Raw genomic sequence first — 15,404 nt, forward strand, 5'->3', positions numbered from 1 at the left:
CAAAGACATGAACTCTTACAGAAGTAAAAATAAGATTATATCATTTCATCGGTCTCTCATTCTAATAGAATAAACTTATCTTGCATGATACTTAAAGTCGAATGGAGTTTTGAAGCACATGCATATTATTTCAACGATGTAATTGGTAGGGGAATTTATGTGACTCACCTTACGAAAATAAAGTTAAGGTCAAAAAGCCGTGGCATGAGGCAAGAAGACGTGGAGCCAAGTATTTCTAAAAAAAAATATTGTAGTGCTACCATTTGAGTTGTAGCAAAAGAAGCTGTTTCACATCAGAGATTGTAATGGAGGAAAAAGCCTAAGATCTAGACAATGGCCTACCAATTTCAACAAAGTTAATGGACTTTGAGAGCCATTGGGTAATGAATTATCCTAGAGTTATATTTTGTTTATGTATGACCCGAGAGTGGGTGGACGAATGTCGATTGACAAATAAGCGAACACAATCAAAGGTGATAGAGGTTTTACGATGTGGTAGTAGAGGTCATACATGGAGAGATAATAATATGAATTTATCTTACAAATATCGCAATACAATGAAGATATCATTAGGAGGCGACATACTATAGCAAATCATAATAAAACAATTTTAGACAATGCGATACATACAGGAGAAATCCTGTAAGGAACTTGAAATATACCTCACTTGAAATATAGAGGTATGATTATGAGTTACTTGAAGCTTTACTTTGGTGAGCAATATAATGATAACATGATGAGCAATATTTTCTCTAATCCATCTTATCTTTTGTAGGTCCTTAAGGGATCATATGAGATTTTGATGATACAAATCATTTGTGGACGAATATATAAATATGTCGAATAACTTAGACAAAAAAAACTAATTAAGTTTGTGATACCTTTGGAGGTGACAAAGGCGATGCGATCGTTCTTCTTACATATATCATCATGATCGAGCAATTCTTGATCAGGGCCTCAGGGAAACTCGAGATAAGGTGTCGTAATAAGATGAGCCCAATGGGTGTAACCTGTTAATCTACTGATGGATCTAACCTGTTAATCTATGATATGATCCATCCTGTACCTATTCTTTTTGCTTCAAGATTGGCAAAAACATGCGTGATTAGGGTTCTGGATTTATGCAACATGATGATCTTATAACGGATCCGACCAAAGAACGAAATCCGCTTGTTTGCGACGAATAAGCGGGTCAGTGTTACAGTTTTCTATTCGAACACGAATCTCGAAGTACCAAAACTCTCCTCCGGGCAGCTGAGACTTGAGAGACCGTTCTATATAAACCCTTCCCATCTTCTCTTCTCCACCTTCTCAGTCTTCTCGGTCTCTTCACTCCACTCTCGCTGCATTCGCCATGGCTTTCCTCATCTCCCAAAAGCCTCCCTCCTCCTCCTCACTAACATCCACTTATGGTGACGAGAACCAGCTTCCGGCCGGCGGAAGCCCGGTCACCAGTTGCCTCTACCTCAAGCCGGACTCCGAAGGCAGCGGCGGCGGCGCCGAGCGGAAGCCTCTCGACAGAGACGTTGTGCTGCGGCGGATCCGCCATCGGAAACGCGTCAACCAGATCCGGACTGCTCTCCATTCCCTGCGTGAGCTAGAGCCTGGCGTCGACAAGGACGGGGAGCCTCACGCATGGCTTGATGATGCCTTCTCCTCCCCTTGATGATCCAACACCTGCATGCTGGTGATCTCAAGCGACCTCTCTTCACACTGTTCTAAGTGGCAGAGAAGATTTAGCGTAGCTCGAGAGGCTGCATGCCATCTTCTGCATTATTTATACGAGCTTGTATGCTCTGAAAGCAATGAACTCAATTGTTGTACCGCTGTTATGCAAGTCTATAGAACATGTTCGTGATCGAACCAGACTCTTGAATGCTGCCGGCAAAAGCTATTCCTTGTCGGTACAAATTTGTTGTCGATGGTCATGAGAAATCCAAATAACAGACCTGCGTTTATCTCCCACGAGCTCACGAACACTAGAACTATCTGCAGTCTTTAATATAATTCATGTTAGATGATTGATTCTGTCAGGGATGAAATATCTGGAGAGCATAATGTTTAATGGCTTGTTTAAGTAGTGTTGTTTGCCTTCTTGTTCTTGGTATGCTTGAAATGAATCAGTGTCTAAAGCTTTGATACAATTAAGACAAAGCATGCTGGAAAGGGTGTTAATTAGCTTTGCTAACTCGGAATCCATGAATTAGATACTGTGCTTCGCATTTGCTTTCTTGGGTTCTGCCTCAGATGCATGTATCTGAAGTGAGATTAAGTGGCTATACCTTTGGACATCGAGCAATGCAATCTGTTTGGTCGAGGATTAGTTTAGTGAGGGAAAGGAGACTTTATTAAGTTGGTCAGTTTCATACCTTTGTCGGTGTCCTCATCAAACCAGACTCCGTTCACCACTGACTTAGTGGAGCTCTACTAAGCCGAAGAGTAAAGAAACCATATAGAATATGAGGAGGAAGAATTAGTGTATTATACTGTAACCTTCACTATTAGTGGTTTCTTAGATACCGAACGCCACAGGTATACTAAAAATAACCTCGAAGGAGTCGTAGCGCAGGAAGAGCTCGACGAACAGGAGGTGCGCCACCGGCACCACGAAGTCCTTCCCGGTGCACTGCTTGTTCGGGATGATGTGGGAGGTCGACTCCGTGTCGGGCTCGTTCGACCAGACGACGTGGCGCAGCAGCGCCGCCCCCGCGAACTCCTCCGCCCGCTCCTCGAACGCCGCGTCGTGGCTCGCCATCACCGTATCCCTCTTCGCCCGCCCGTTCTGCCGGCGGCTCGACCCGAAGAGTCTCGTAGACGCCGTCAGCAGCATCGCCTCAATGGCCCGCATGGCCACCTCGCCGTCCCCGATGATGGGGGAAAACTCACCCGTAAGCGTAGGTTGTCACGAGACTGTCAGCTTGGCGTCGAGGAGCTGGGCTCGGATGACAAGCTTCAAGCTAAACACAAGAAGGAACCGTCGTTAAGACAACTAAGAGATTCGAACTAAAATCTAGTGGCCACCATTTTGTGGGACCCGGTAATTGGCTGAGCCCGCCACGTCGGGTCCACATGGACCAACTCTGCCTGTACACAGCATCCACTCGTGTGCACGACGACCAAACCTGCCGCGGTCACACGGGAGCCGGCGGGTGGGGCGACAGCGGAGCCCATTTGAATCAGGCAAATCGTACGAAGCATTGAAGGCCACGTGGTGCGTTCGTCTGCCGACGGTCTCCGTTCGAGGCGACACGGAGGCCTGGCAGGGAATCCGGCTTCCGTCGCCTGGACTCACGCCACGTCCGCATTCTACTCTACGACCCAATTCTTGAACGACCTCAGCCAATCTCCTGGCTTTCAAAAACTCCTACTGCCATTCCTGCGACCTACACGCTTCCCAGTGCACTGACTACAATGTAAAATTAATGGCATCCGCATGGGTATCCGACCCACCTTACTTCGTTGACAATTCTTCAGCTAAAGACTGACGTGTCGTTCTATGACACGCAACGATTGCCTGCGTGGGTCGCGGGCGTAAGTTTTGTCGGTGAGGACAACACCCGGCAGGGAGGAGTCAGTAATTTTGCGGGGCATCAGAAACCACGTGGTCGACTACTCTCCCACGCGAGTCCTGTGCCAGATAGAGTTGCCCCACGTGGCGACACCAAAACACCTCTGTCGATCTGTCGGGCCATGAGAACATGACACCTCGACCACCTTTCAAACTAATTTACTAGACTGACCTTGGCACAACGTTCCCTACGAGCTACACGCGTACATCTCTTAGCGACTTTTACTGTAAGCACTCTATCGAAAGCTACACGTAGGCTCTCCATTTCCAACATAATAAAATGCTCGTTGGAACTCTCAGCCAAGGCTTTATTGGGGGTGCCTTCAGTTCTCGAGGTTAATCCCATCTGTCGTAATTTTCTCGAAAGCTATGACCGTTTCGGAAGCGACACTCCCGACCCGTCACCAGCTGTCATCATCGGACTCCGGTCTGTCATGTTTTCGCTACACGACAAAATAGCCGACGCGTGACGCTCCTCCTATAACAACTCGCGCCTCGTCTCCGACGGAAAGCGAAACGGCAACGGAGATTTCAAATTGAGAGCAAAAGAGGGGCCAATTCAATCGGCATTGCTTTCTCCTCGGCGATGGGGGGTTGCAGCTCGTGCGCCTCGGCGGCGGCGGTGGTGGTGGGGGCCGCGGGGACGGCGAAGGTGGTTCTTCCCGACGGTGGGCTCCGCGAGTACTCGCGGCCGGTGACGGCCGTTGGCGCGCTGGGCAAGGACGCCGCGTGCTTCTTCGTGTGCGATGCGGACGAGATGGAGTTCGATGCGTTCGTCTCCGGGGTGGGCGGCCAGGAGGAGCTCCGCCCTGGGCAGCTCTACTTCGCGCTCCCGCGGTCGATGCTGAAGCGCCCGCTCCAGGCCGAGGACCTCGCGAGGCTCGCGGTGAAGGCGAGCGCCGCGCTGGTGGGCGCCGCGGGTCAGTGCGGCGGGGGGGTTGTGTCACCACAGGTGTTTCCCGCAGGGGTGTCGGTGGCGGTGCCCATCGGCGGGAGGGAGGAGGAGAAGGCGCGGAGGTGTAGTAGAGGCGGTGGCGGACGGCGCAAGTTTGCGCCGGATCTGAGCGCCATTCCGGAATAGAGAGGTAAAAGAGGGGGAGGCGGAAACCTTGAATACAAGATCGGGCGGAACGATCTGAACCGTCCAAGTGAAAGAGTTCGATGGTCATCACGGGCAGACGTCGACCGGTGGATCGAGGATGGACGTTCGAGATCTAATTAATCGATGGGATGATGTAGGAGGTCGACGCGATCGGAAGCTTTTGGCAACGCAGCCAATCGGAAAATTTTGGTCTATTAATTCTGTAAATAAAATAAAATATTTGGGGGATTTCTTTTTCCAATTTCCACGCAAAAACAAATAAAAAATGATGTCAATAATACTAGAGAACTTTGTCGGCAATTGCAAGTGTCTTGAGGAGGCTATAGAATATTGTATGGGCTTCTGTTGTCATTATCTCATGGATTTGGGCTCGATCCATGTCGACGACTCATTTCTCTTCTATAGCAAAGCAATCAGGAGAAGCTGTGACTGCTGCAGTAATACAAACGAGTACCGAGTGCTGGATGCTGACCAGCTATGGATATGCTTCTACGGCAAGGAAGAAAGAGGGCAAGAGACGTCGAAATCAACAGTACCACCACCACCACCACCACCGTCACCATCCCACCCTTCCCGATCTTTTTGACCTGCTCACTTTTGCTGGATCACATGAGATGACCAGCCGGAGGAGGAGACTTCCACGAAAGCAGGCCGGCGTGACCTGCTGCGCTCCAGCTCAAGGAAAAAGCCACCCGTCACGGCCACGGGTGACCCGTGAGGCCAACCCCATCCGAAGCTACCCAGAAAGATTCCCCTCCCCGTCGTTTCCTACTCTGCCCTTCCCCTCCTCTCTGCATCGTTGTCCTCGTCCTTTCCACAAACATCTCATGTGCAATCGTCTTCCTCCTGTTCGATGCTGTCGTTCCGTACATGCTTCTTGATGGTCGGATAAGACCACGAAGCTGAGCTCTCGCTGGACTTGAGGGCAGACAGATCGTTCGCGGAAACGTTAGATTTGATCAGAGGAAGAAGATGGACGAGTTGGTGCTTTGCGCATTCTCTGTGGGGGTCAAAGTAGCGGCGTTCGCACGCTATGGAATGGGTCAAAGCGAAGGTTAGTTTGGTAAATCTGCGAGAATCCAGTTGCGTCCGCTGCGTTATATCAAGTCCACTGATGGGTCTCAGCGGTCAGTGAGCGTCCCTCTCTCTCATGCACACGTCGCGAGCCGGGAGAGATACGTGATGGGGAACTGTGCGCCGGTGTCGTCCAAGGTCAGGCAGCAGCAGCAGCAGCAGCAACGGCGCTGGACGGCGCAGTGGTCCTCCTCGGCGACGGCGAAGGTGATACGCGCCGACGGGAAGATGGAGGAGTACGAGACGGCGGTGCCGGCGGGGCGCGTGGTCGCGAGGAGCCCGGGGTACTACGTCTGCAGCGGCGAGGCGATGCAGGTGGGGGCTCATCCGCCGGTGGTGGGGGAAGGGGAGAAGCTGCAGCCCGGGCAGCTGTACTTCCTACTCCCGCTCTCCTACTCCCACCGCCCCCTCTCCCTCCCCGACCTCTGCCTCTTCGCCGCCAAGGCCAGCGCCGCCCTCCGCCTGCCCTCCTGACGTGCATGCCATCATCGATTCTGTGTGCCGTCGTTAATAGAACAGCAGCAGAAGCCATTTTTGCGTAAAGACGATACGGCTAAAACCCAAAGCTATATGTTCCGTCTTCATCCTCGTATTCATATGAAGCTAAGATTGTTTCGGATCGATGAGGGTTGAAATCAAGAACCGGAAACAGTTTCTTTGCCCTTCTCTACGATGCTCACTCGCAGCAGAGCACGAACGAAACAAAGAGAGAGTGTCATGGGAAGAGCTTCGACTCTTCTTCTTCCCCTCGGCATGTTGCGAGGGAGCCATTCATTATTAATCTCTGGTTGCACACTCAGTTTCCAAAGCTTACCGAAGTGGTATTCTTCTTCTTCTTCTTCTTCTTCTTCTTCTTCTTCTTCTATTAGACTATATTCAAACCCTATATATAAGATATCATTTTATTCATCAGAGGATGCACAAAGCTACCACTTCTTAGGAAGAAGAAGTGAGAAGCCTCATCTCTTCCTTTAAAGCTGCAGCCAAGTGGTCGTAGGCTTCTCCCCAGGCAGCACTCATTTCAGGGCACCATATCTCCGGAACTGCGTGCTTTATGGTATCCAACAACGCAGACCTCACCACCTGCGTAAAAAACCCATTGGCTTGGAATTAACAATCATTATCAATTGGTTTGAGCGATTCTTCGATGAGTAATAACCTCGAAATGTTTATCGATGACGCCAGCCTTGAGATGAGTGCCCGCCAACTTCTTCGACGTCGTCTCTCTCACCGAAACCTTGCCTTTCTTCCTCAGCTGTGTCGCAGACTCGCACACCTGCAACCGAACACGGCATTGAATGGGGGAAGGAAGAAAGGAAGGGAAGGAAGGAAGAAGATATACCATGGTAAACACAGACATGGCATGGGATTTGAGCTTTGGGTTCTTGTCGAGCGGCACGTTGGAGTCGCGCAGGAAGGAGAAGAGTCGAGCGGCTGAAGGTGCGATCTCGAAGACCCTGCCAAGAGCAGAACACACTGTGTGTTGCCGGCGACGCGGTGACGAAGAACAGAGACGGAAGGAAGCAGGCAAGAGAGGCACCTCAAGAAGAACTTCAGTGCAACATCGGCTGCATCCTTCCTCATCGCATTCCATGACCTCACGACGAGAGCCTCCTTCTGTTCACCGAAAGCAATGGCTCGAGACTCCCCCTCGGAAGCCGCCTCCATTTCTGCCTCCTCCGACGAGTTACTCTCTCCGTCCGTGTGTTCATATAGAGCATGGAGAGGTCCGAAAGCCGAGCACAACGAGACAGATGCAGGTACAAGTTGGAACACATGGAAGTGGCAAAGGACTGACACCAAATCCACCTACTAGCACTCGTGGCTGGCTTCTGCCACTCGGGAGATGTGTCGAAGCCAACGGCGGCGGCGGCGGCATCTGCTGTTCCTTTGACGTCAACAGATGAGGAAGAAAGATGCAGTTATGGTATTGGTGGCGGCGGAAGACGCGCAGCACGACTCGCGAGAAGCATCTGCTGCTGCTGCTCTTCATCCTTATCATCCTGAGATGTTGGCGTTTCTTCTTGCCAAAACACACGATCTGGAACTTCCAAAAACCCAATTTTTTGGATTTCTAAGAAATTGTTTTTTCATTTTTCATTTTAAAAAATATGGAAACAGAATCCTACTTTTGTGACTTCCCAACATATCATTGCAAAAAGAGATTACAAACCAAAACACAAAACACAATAGCCTTTTCCTGCAGTCTGATCAGATCATGTTTATTCTCCAGGAAAAGGAAAGGAGAAACATCCTTCTCCACCTTTGATTCAAGCAGAAACATGAGTCTACTATGTCTGTGTTGGACTCGGTGAAAGCTTGAACTGCTTTGTTATGTGATATCCTTCTTTCAATTAACAATCCTGAAAGATGATGAGAGTAACTTCCAGTAGCAAGTGAAACACCTGAGAAGATGCAGAAGCCATCATCCTTTCGAACTGGTCAGTACAAGCCATGCAATCATCTCCTTGACAAAAAGGCAAATATACTTTTTTACTTTCTATGCCAAAGTTAATGTCAGGATTTCATCAAGGCCAACTGAATTATGCACAGGTGATGATGCATTGCAACCTCTCAATATACAAAATGCATCAGCTCTTTTGTACAAGAAAAACAAAATAAAGAGAGATGAGAATCCTCTTTCACAGCCAGCATCGTGTTATTTGTCAGTTGATCTGAGGAAATGCTAATTCTCTGGAGAGCAGATACCTGAAACTGAAGTTGTGAGGTACCCATTCGATGATCTTTTTCGATCTGCCTTGTTGGCATCTCTGCATGACCATCCTAAGAGTCTCGGGAAGGTAACGTTGAACCATGTCGACCAAGCTTTGCGAGCTTAGTTTTGTGTCCTTAGCATATGATTCTACAAGCTTTGGTAGAAGGATCTTCTGTTCCTCCCAAATACCAACGGTAGCACGAATGTACTCTTCCTTTGCTGATTCCAGCTGATGGAACAGTCTATCAGAGTTATATATTCGGACCTGCCAGCATCATACATACGAAGCCATTAAATTCAAGTATGAAAAGAGTGAGGCCTAAACACATAAATGCTTCTAATTTTAAATTTGTTGAACATAAACTAACAATTTTAAAAAGATTTCGTAAATAGCTCTTTGTAATTATCAAGCAGATCATGATCCGTAAGACACAAAAGATGACATGATTTTTATGCTCATTTTTTATCACTCAGCTGTAACAAGAGGGAAAAAAAAAAAGGTGAAGAAAACATAAAAAAATCAGATGAATGCAATTAAGAAGTTTACCGCAGGATCAGAATGGCTTCCCGAACAGAGCGCAAAGTATAGAAGAGGGTCTGGTTGCTCAATTGCATAGGCTTGCCACTCATCTCTGGCCTTCTGCTTTAACCTCGGATAGAGCAATGTCCGAAGCCACTGCAAGGAAAGCAGGACACTCCATAAGCCTCATTTGGGAATGTTCGGAATTTTTGAACAGAAACACACAGGTACAGATACGAGGCAGGTACCAATAGAAGATGTGCCTGTGACTGTTACCATCCTCCCTTGTACGTGAGTATTCTTACTACTAGATCATAAATTTTTTGGAAAATGAGATCAGAAATCTCTGACCAGTTCTCTATTTTCGATTAAGCATCTCTATATCTCTTACTTATACACAAATAGATAGGTTCCCTACAATACAGTGATACAATAATTATACATCTATCTTCTCCTATATATTGGAGGTTAATCTCAGTATCTATACCTCAAGATCAGGCCATATTTTATATGTATCATCGACTCTCCATAGCAGGAATGTGAATGCTACACGTATAGATTCCAGCTAGCTATATTCATGACAATTAATCAGCCAAGCTCAAAGCACCTGCTTTTTCCAATTATTCGATGGATCTGTAACTTCTGTTATTTCTTCTGGTTTTATGTGTTATTCATAGTTAATTACATTTGCTTGTGCGTTTAAGTTCTACTCCATAGGCATAAATTTATACTACAATGATATGTACTACTTTAGGTGCCTAGTTTCAACAGCTTCACTTGTCTGCATATAAATCCTTGCATTTCCTTTCTCTACATATTCCTAATACATAAAATTCCTCAGTCAGTTTACGTCAGCTTTTTGACATGCTTGATGGATGAACAACAGTAAATCTAAGAACAGATTTAATTGGGTAAGATGAAGACATGGTTGTGGGCATGAGCTATTGAAGTTATGGTGGACATGTGACTGCATAATCCTAAGATCTTTCTCAGCCATTGTAGGTAGAAAAATTAAAGAAGAACAAGAGTACGAGGCCTACCTGCCCGGAACAGTGTGTCCTGCACCCAAGAATGTAACCTTGTATCATGGCTGCATTTGTCGAACAACCACCTACACTGCACATTGCCTGTAAGATGTGTATGTTATTTCACATTATCTAAGCAAAAGGCAATACTTGATTCGTCATTCTTTCACTTAATCATTGTTATGTACCTTGATGAGCAAAGAAGTTTTCTTCACATTACCTTCTGGAATTCCATATTCTATATATGCCTGAGAAGGTCCACAAAAGTCCAGTTAGAAGGTGCAAGATATTCTTCTGCTAGGAGTGAAAAATCTGGAGAAAATTATAGCTCTAGAGAAAAAAATTACATGCATGATGATGGCGTTGTGTACGTTTATCCAAAAGGCAAGCTTTTCATCATTTTTCAGCCTTCTTGGATCAACTGTCTCCAATCGCTGAAGGATTAATCTATCAAAAAGTTTCAATTTTATTATTATGCCTCAGGTAATTAAGACTCGTAATGCTTGGCAGTGCAGAAGTTTAGCATCGCACTAATGAGAAAAGCAATGCAGGTAAAAAGTAGCAGCACTAGACAAGAGTTGAGGTGGAATCATGCAACTCACTTGTAGTTATGTAGGATGTCTTCAACATCCCTCAGCCTCCGACGATCTCTACAAATAAGAGGCACCTCCACCATTGCATTGTATGGTCCACTGAATTCTTTCAGTCCTTCAACTCGGAAAGGATTAATTAACCGAGAATCTAGATTCGATTCTCTTTTATAGCCAGGACTCCACATATCCCCCAGATATTGGGGAGAGAGTGCACTCATAGATGAGAAAGATGAAGCAGGAGATGACGAAAGGCCATGATAAACCAATGGAGGGTCAGCCAGTTTGCAATATATGGCACCCATGCATCTGACCATATCTTCTGAAAGTTTATTAGGAGACTCTGGAACATGATCGGTGATACTAGTCCCAAGATATTCTGCCAAGCTTATCACCCCCGAATTAGCATTTTGTTCTTCCTGGACAAGGAGAATTTCAGAATCAAAATTAGGAAATGAATTTCACAGTCACTCGGTTGCAAAAATTGTGGTCCAAATCTGATACTAGTAAAAGATTGACATCCACTTACCTCGTGGAGGTACAAAGGTTGAGAATGGAATGAGTCAAGAGCTCTAGCAAGACTTTCCTCTGAAGGTGAAATTCTAGCAGAACAAACAGCACGGTGAGAAAGCGAAGAATGGCTGCGATGAACATCAGAACCAAGTAACTTCCCCTGACACTTGACTTCACAATCTTGATTCACCGAGTCAGCGGTCCATTTCTGTGGCACCTCTGCTTGACTAGATTGAATTCTCGAGCTTCCTTTCTTAGACGAGATTTTAAGTTTCGCTGACTCATGAAGTGACTCTGGTTGAGAACCTAAAACCTTTTTAGTTTTGTTTCCATTAGCAGGAGGAGATAAGGTAGATGTTTGCTGCTCAAAAGCTTTGCGATAAAGTGACAACAGATACTGCTCCAGATGCATGACCTCTAATTCTAGAATGGCTATCTCCCTTATCAGTTCCTTTGTAGGCTGAAAACACAAGCAGTTTTAGCTATATCAGCAAACAGAAACTGACATATTAAGTATACAACAAAATGTATTTGCATAAAATTCGACTAGTGTAGACAAATTCAGAATGAGAATGAATATCAACTCTTACAAAGTTGATATATAGTAGTCATTCACTAGATCATGGTCAAATCCAGATCAACATGCTTATGGTCTATGAAAACGAGTCAGCATGAAGGACAGAAATTACACTCATAATGTATTAAAAATATTACTTTGTAGAGTTTTCTACCGCACGGTAATTGATTAGTGTAAGAAGCACTCAATGTGATGGATCTCATATAAAATAATAATAACACTATGGTATTGGATTAATCGATGCCAACCCAATCAATGTGTTTGTTTTTTCCTAGTTCTGTCTAATTGAGCAGAAATGAACATATTTACATAATGAGATAGTTAATGTAATTGATATTGTTCAGTTGCAAAAAGACCCAAGAAAAGGATGAGGAAAGCATTAAATGGCAGCTACCTTTGGCATTGAACTTTCTTTCGAGGAACAAACCACAGAACAGCCATACCCCAAGGCTTTTTCTAGATCACATCGCATAACCAGTTGATCCTGTAGCCGCTTCTCAAGTTGCAGAATCTGCAGCATGTTAACGCAAGTAGGAAAAATTCAAAAAAAATCTACGAATATTGCTCGACACTTTCTCCATGATTCTTGAACAATTTTGTTGAAAATTGAAAATGATGTAAAACTGGTTATAAATGAATTTTCAGGATGGTTATAGTGCTTACTATGTACTGAATCATAACGGCGAGGAACCAAGCAAGAAAATACAGCTTCTCGTTTCAGCTAAAGTGTGTGTGTATATATATATATATATATATATATATATATATATATATATATGGAGAGAGAGAGAGAGAGAGAGAGAGAGAGAGAGGAACTATTTAAGAAGAATTAATTAAATGCTATCTTGATCAGTATAACTTGACTTGCCCACATTTGTGGTAATAAAATGAAACAGATCTAAGTACCTCTCGTTTCAGTGATATTTGGACCTTAGCGCCAGGCGATTGCTTATCGTGGATCTCACCGTCGCCAGTAGACTTTCCATTAACCTTGAATCAAAGAAACACAGATTAAGTGCTTCCCTAAGTCGAACGAAGCAGATGAAAGATAGTCTGCTGCTGAATGCATAACTGGTGTATAAAAGAGCTAAAAAGAGTCAAGCAAAAATCTATGACCTTATCAGATTACTCATGTATGCACGATTGACTTATGGATCATAACAAAAGACCGAACTTTGGACATAAAGACTAGAAACAGAAAACAGAGAAATCTAGGAGAGGTTAAATTGTTCCAGTCATTTAAGAACCACAAGATCGCTACGAGATCCTGGAATCTGGGAGGAGCAAAAGAGAGGAGACGAGCTTTACCGGCTTAGCATGATGAACTGGTTTAGCCGAAGAGTCCAATATATCTTCGTTGTTTCTCCTCTCGGAGTCACTGAAATCAAAGAGCAGCAGTGACAAGGAGAAATGGTTCCAGAAATGAGTGCCGATATTCTGCAGCTCTAATATAACCACAGCTCTCGACAAAGATCTATGGGTCCATCAAGAACCAGTGGCACGATGACAAGATAGCAACGGTAGTTTTGGGAAGGAGATAAGCTACCTCTTGGAGCGCTTGTGCCCGGAAGATATCTTGCGGGAATGCATTTTGTCCAAGAAATGGGTTTGACATTTCACACCCTGCATTTGGATGTCATGCTTCCCCTCAGACTCCATGAGCGTAGATCCTTAGAGAAGCGGCTGAAACACAGAGTAAGAAGCATTTATCAGAGAAGGCATGAAAAGAAAAGATGGCACCGAGAAGGCCATGAGTCTTCACTCTTTCAGAGCAAGCAGATCCTACTACTTACCTCTATGGGTATCTGAAAAGAAGCAAAGCCAGTGACAGCAATGGCCAAATGGGTCTACAGGTATCTCCAGCTCCCACCAAGTACCACAGTTCCTCCACTGCGGAAAGCAGCATGCAACACAGGCCAAACAATAAAACAACCAATTTGGAAGGTTTCAGCGAAAGGCAGGAAGAGCCTCTTTAAAGGCTCCCAACCAACCCCACAGACACACCTTGACCTATGCCACTCACAGACATAAAATAATGAATGGTAGACCTCTTTCTTGGGAGTCATACAAGAGCAATAAATGTCAAAGTTCTTCTCACATTTTTTTTTCCTTTTTTTGCCTTTCCTCAATCCTGACACAACAACAACTGGTGGTCCTTCAGAGATCAGATGCACATTACCTTTCTCAAACTCATTTATTGAGGCATTATTTAAATAAAACCAAGTCAAATTAATTTGTATGGATTGATTGATTATGTTTGTGGGGATAAACATGATCTTCACATGCCTGGCACCACAACACTGTTCATACACTGAATCAAGTCCCTTTTTTACTGACACTTGCTTGACTAGAAATTAGAGCATTAGCATGTCTCGAGATAGCACTCAAAATTTGTGCACCAATTCAAATTTTCCAGCAGCATGAAGCAGGTGCTCTTGATAGAAATGGATAAGAGACAAGATAGAACTGGTCTTGAGCAAGGTTTCTCAGCAGAAAGGACAAAAAGGAGAATGTAAAGATCATTTAAAATGGGGATTACCAAAGATGAGCAAAGCCTCAAAAGGGGTGAAAGTGAGGGGTCTAGTGGCAGTGGTTACTTCAAATGAAACTAGCACTACTGGGGTTTTCCCCTTGTTTTGGATAAATCATCTCAAAAGAAGCTTAAGATACCTTTGTTGTCCTCTGTCCCAAGCAGCCTAATGCTTGTCAAAGAATCAGCTTTCTTAAATGATTTTGGTAGGTTTCTGGTGTTTTCTGGTACCAATTAAAGAGACAGTGTGGGGCAAGGTGGTCAGTACCCACACCCACCTTTTTCCTCTGGTGATGGGAAAAAGACTCACCTTTTCTTGAGTCCCATGGGCATGGCCAGCAGAAACAAGGGGGCTGAAGTCCTGCTGTCATCAACCAACCTGCAGCTTTGCACCACCGAGAGTATTCTATGCAAGCCAGAGTAGACCCCGAGAATAGAACAGGAGCCGATGTATATTCTATGCAACCATTTCCTGTGCTGCAAAAGTTTTGAGCTGTTCCTTCCACAGCCAAACAAACTGTTGGCATTGCAACCATTAAGCTCTAAATTTATTGCTCTCAGACTTGAATCTTTCTGGCAGCTGACATGTTGTACGCAATATAAATCACCGCATTTCTTCCTTGACGATTGGAGCATGGCAGGGATGAAGATCTAAGAGAATGGACCTCCACTTTGTGTTGCAGGGGAGAAGCAAAAGCTTGCTTATTGGACGTGAAGAACATAACCCATCACTATAATATTTATCCCTCCACAAATCTCCTGCAATCGCTTAAGAAGTATGAGGTGATTCTGTTGAGACCTGCTAAATCACAGAAAAGTTAAGTAGATAATTAGATCATGAGAAGCAATGAGTGCAATGACTCTAATGTGGAGCCTTCCAGTGCAAAGACTAGATAAAGAATAGAGCACATACTGCAGAGAAAAGGGTAGCTTTTGTTTCAAGTATTGTCTCCCAAGTGGAGAAAGCCTATCTGTAGGTGGGAAAACCATTGAAAGAACCAAACGTGATGCAAGCAAACAGTTACATGATCGAAAGTGATATGAGTCCAAAAGACTGGCAAGCATGCTCGTAGTTTCATGTATGTGGTAGTGGAACTTTCTTTGATACCGAGAGAGCACATGGAGGAGCAGCTGTTTCGAGCGAAGCTTTTGAGATTTGAGATCGTCATGCGAAAAGCTTCTGTAGCTT

The 15,404-nt window shown here is 45.1% G+C and overlaps 5 protein-coding genes and 1 long non-coding RNA gene across 6 annotated transcripts; 3 read left to right on the top strand and 3 right to left on the bottom strand.

The window, feature by feature from the left end:
- Positions 1–1,325: 1,325 nt before the first annotated feature.
- LOC108952863 (uncharacterized) lies at positions 1,326–1,959 on the top strand. The gene has a single exon (XM_018826212.2). It carries the CDS (start codon positions 1,355–1,357, stop codon positions 1,664–1,666), a length of 312 nt encoding a protein of 103 aa, XP_018681757.2. The 5' UTR covers positions 1,326–1,354; the 3' UTR covers positions 1,667–1,959.
- A 553-nt stretch (positions 1,960–2,512) lies between these two features.
- LOC103983751 (allene oxide synthase 1, chloroplastic-like) lies at positions 2,513–2,848 on the bottom strand. The gene has a single exon (XM_009401022.3). The coding sequence runs from the start codon at positions 2,846–2,848 to the stop codon at positions 2,513–2,515; it is 336 nt and encodes a 111-aa protein (XP_009399297.3).
- A 1,221-nt stretch (positions 2,849–4,069) lies between these two features.
- LOC135612019 (uncharacterized) lies at positions 4,070–4,801 on the top strand. Its single transcript, XM_065107739.1, has one exon. It carries the CDS (start codon positions 4,155–4,157, stop codon positions 4,647–4,649), a length of 495 nt encoding a protein of 164 aa, XP_064963811.1. The 5' UTR covers positions 4,070–4,154; the 3' UTR covers positions 4,650–4,801.
- Positions 4,802–5,778: 977 nt separating this feature from the next.
- LOC103983582 (uncharacterized) lies at positions 5,779–6,365 on the top strand. The gene has a single exon (XM_065107740.1). The coding sequence runs from the start codon at positions 5,853–5,855 to the stop codon at positions 6,216–6,218; it is 366 nt and encodes a 121-aa protein (XP_064963812.1). The 5' UTR covers positions 5,779–5,852; the 3' UTR covers positions 6,219–6,365.
- Positions 6,366–6,901: 536 nt separating this feature from the next.
- Positions 6,902–7,417, bottom strand: LOC135612020 (uncharacterized). Its single transcript, XR_010486712.1, has 3 exons — positions 7,285–7,417; positions 7,087–7,201; positions 6,902–7,020 (listed from the first exon to the last, which is right to left on the bottom strand). It is a non-coding gene; the product is annotated as an uncharacterized LOC135612020 (long non-coding RNA).
- Positions 7,418–8,212: 795 nt separating this feature from the next.
- LOC135612018 (uncharacterized) lies at positions 8,213–13,611 on the bottom strand. Its single transcript, XM_065107738.1, has 12 exons — positions 13,479–13,611; positions 13,232–13,368; positions 12,994–13,063; positions 12,592–12,675; positions 12,080–12,196; positions 11,125–11,568; positions 10,608–11,014; positions 10,353–10,452; positions 10,194–10,253; positions 10,021–10,107; positions 9,008–9,136; positions 8,213–8,725 (listed from the first exon to the last, which is right to left on the bottom strand). Exons 2-12 carry the CDS (start codon positions 13,342–13,344, stop codon positions 8,411–8,413), a joined length of 1,926 nt encoding a protein of 641 aa, XP_064963810.1. The 5' UTR covers positions 13,345–13,368; positions 13,479–13,611; the 3' UTR covers positions 8,213–8,410.
- Positions 13,612–15,404: the final 1,793 nt, after the last annotated feature.

The sequence above is a fragment of the Musa acuminata genome, chromosome BXJ2-5 (genome assembly GCF_036884655.1).
Source record: "Musa acuminata AAA Group cultivar baxijiao chromosome BXJ2-5, Cavendish_Baxijiao_AAA, whole genome shotgun sequence".
NCBI lineage: Eukaryota > Viridiplantae > Streptophyta > Magnoliopsida > Zingiberales > Musaceae > Musa > Musa acuminata.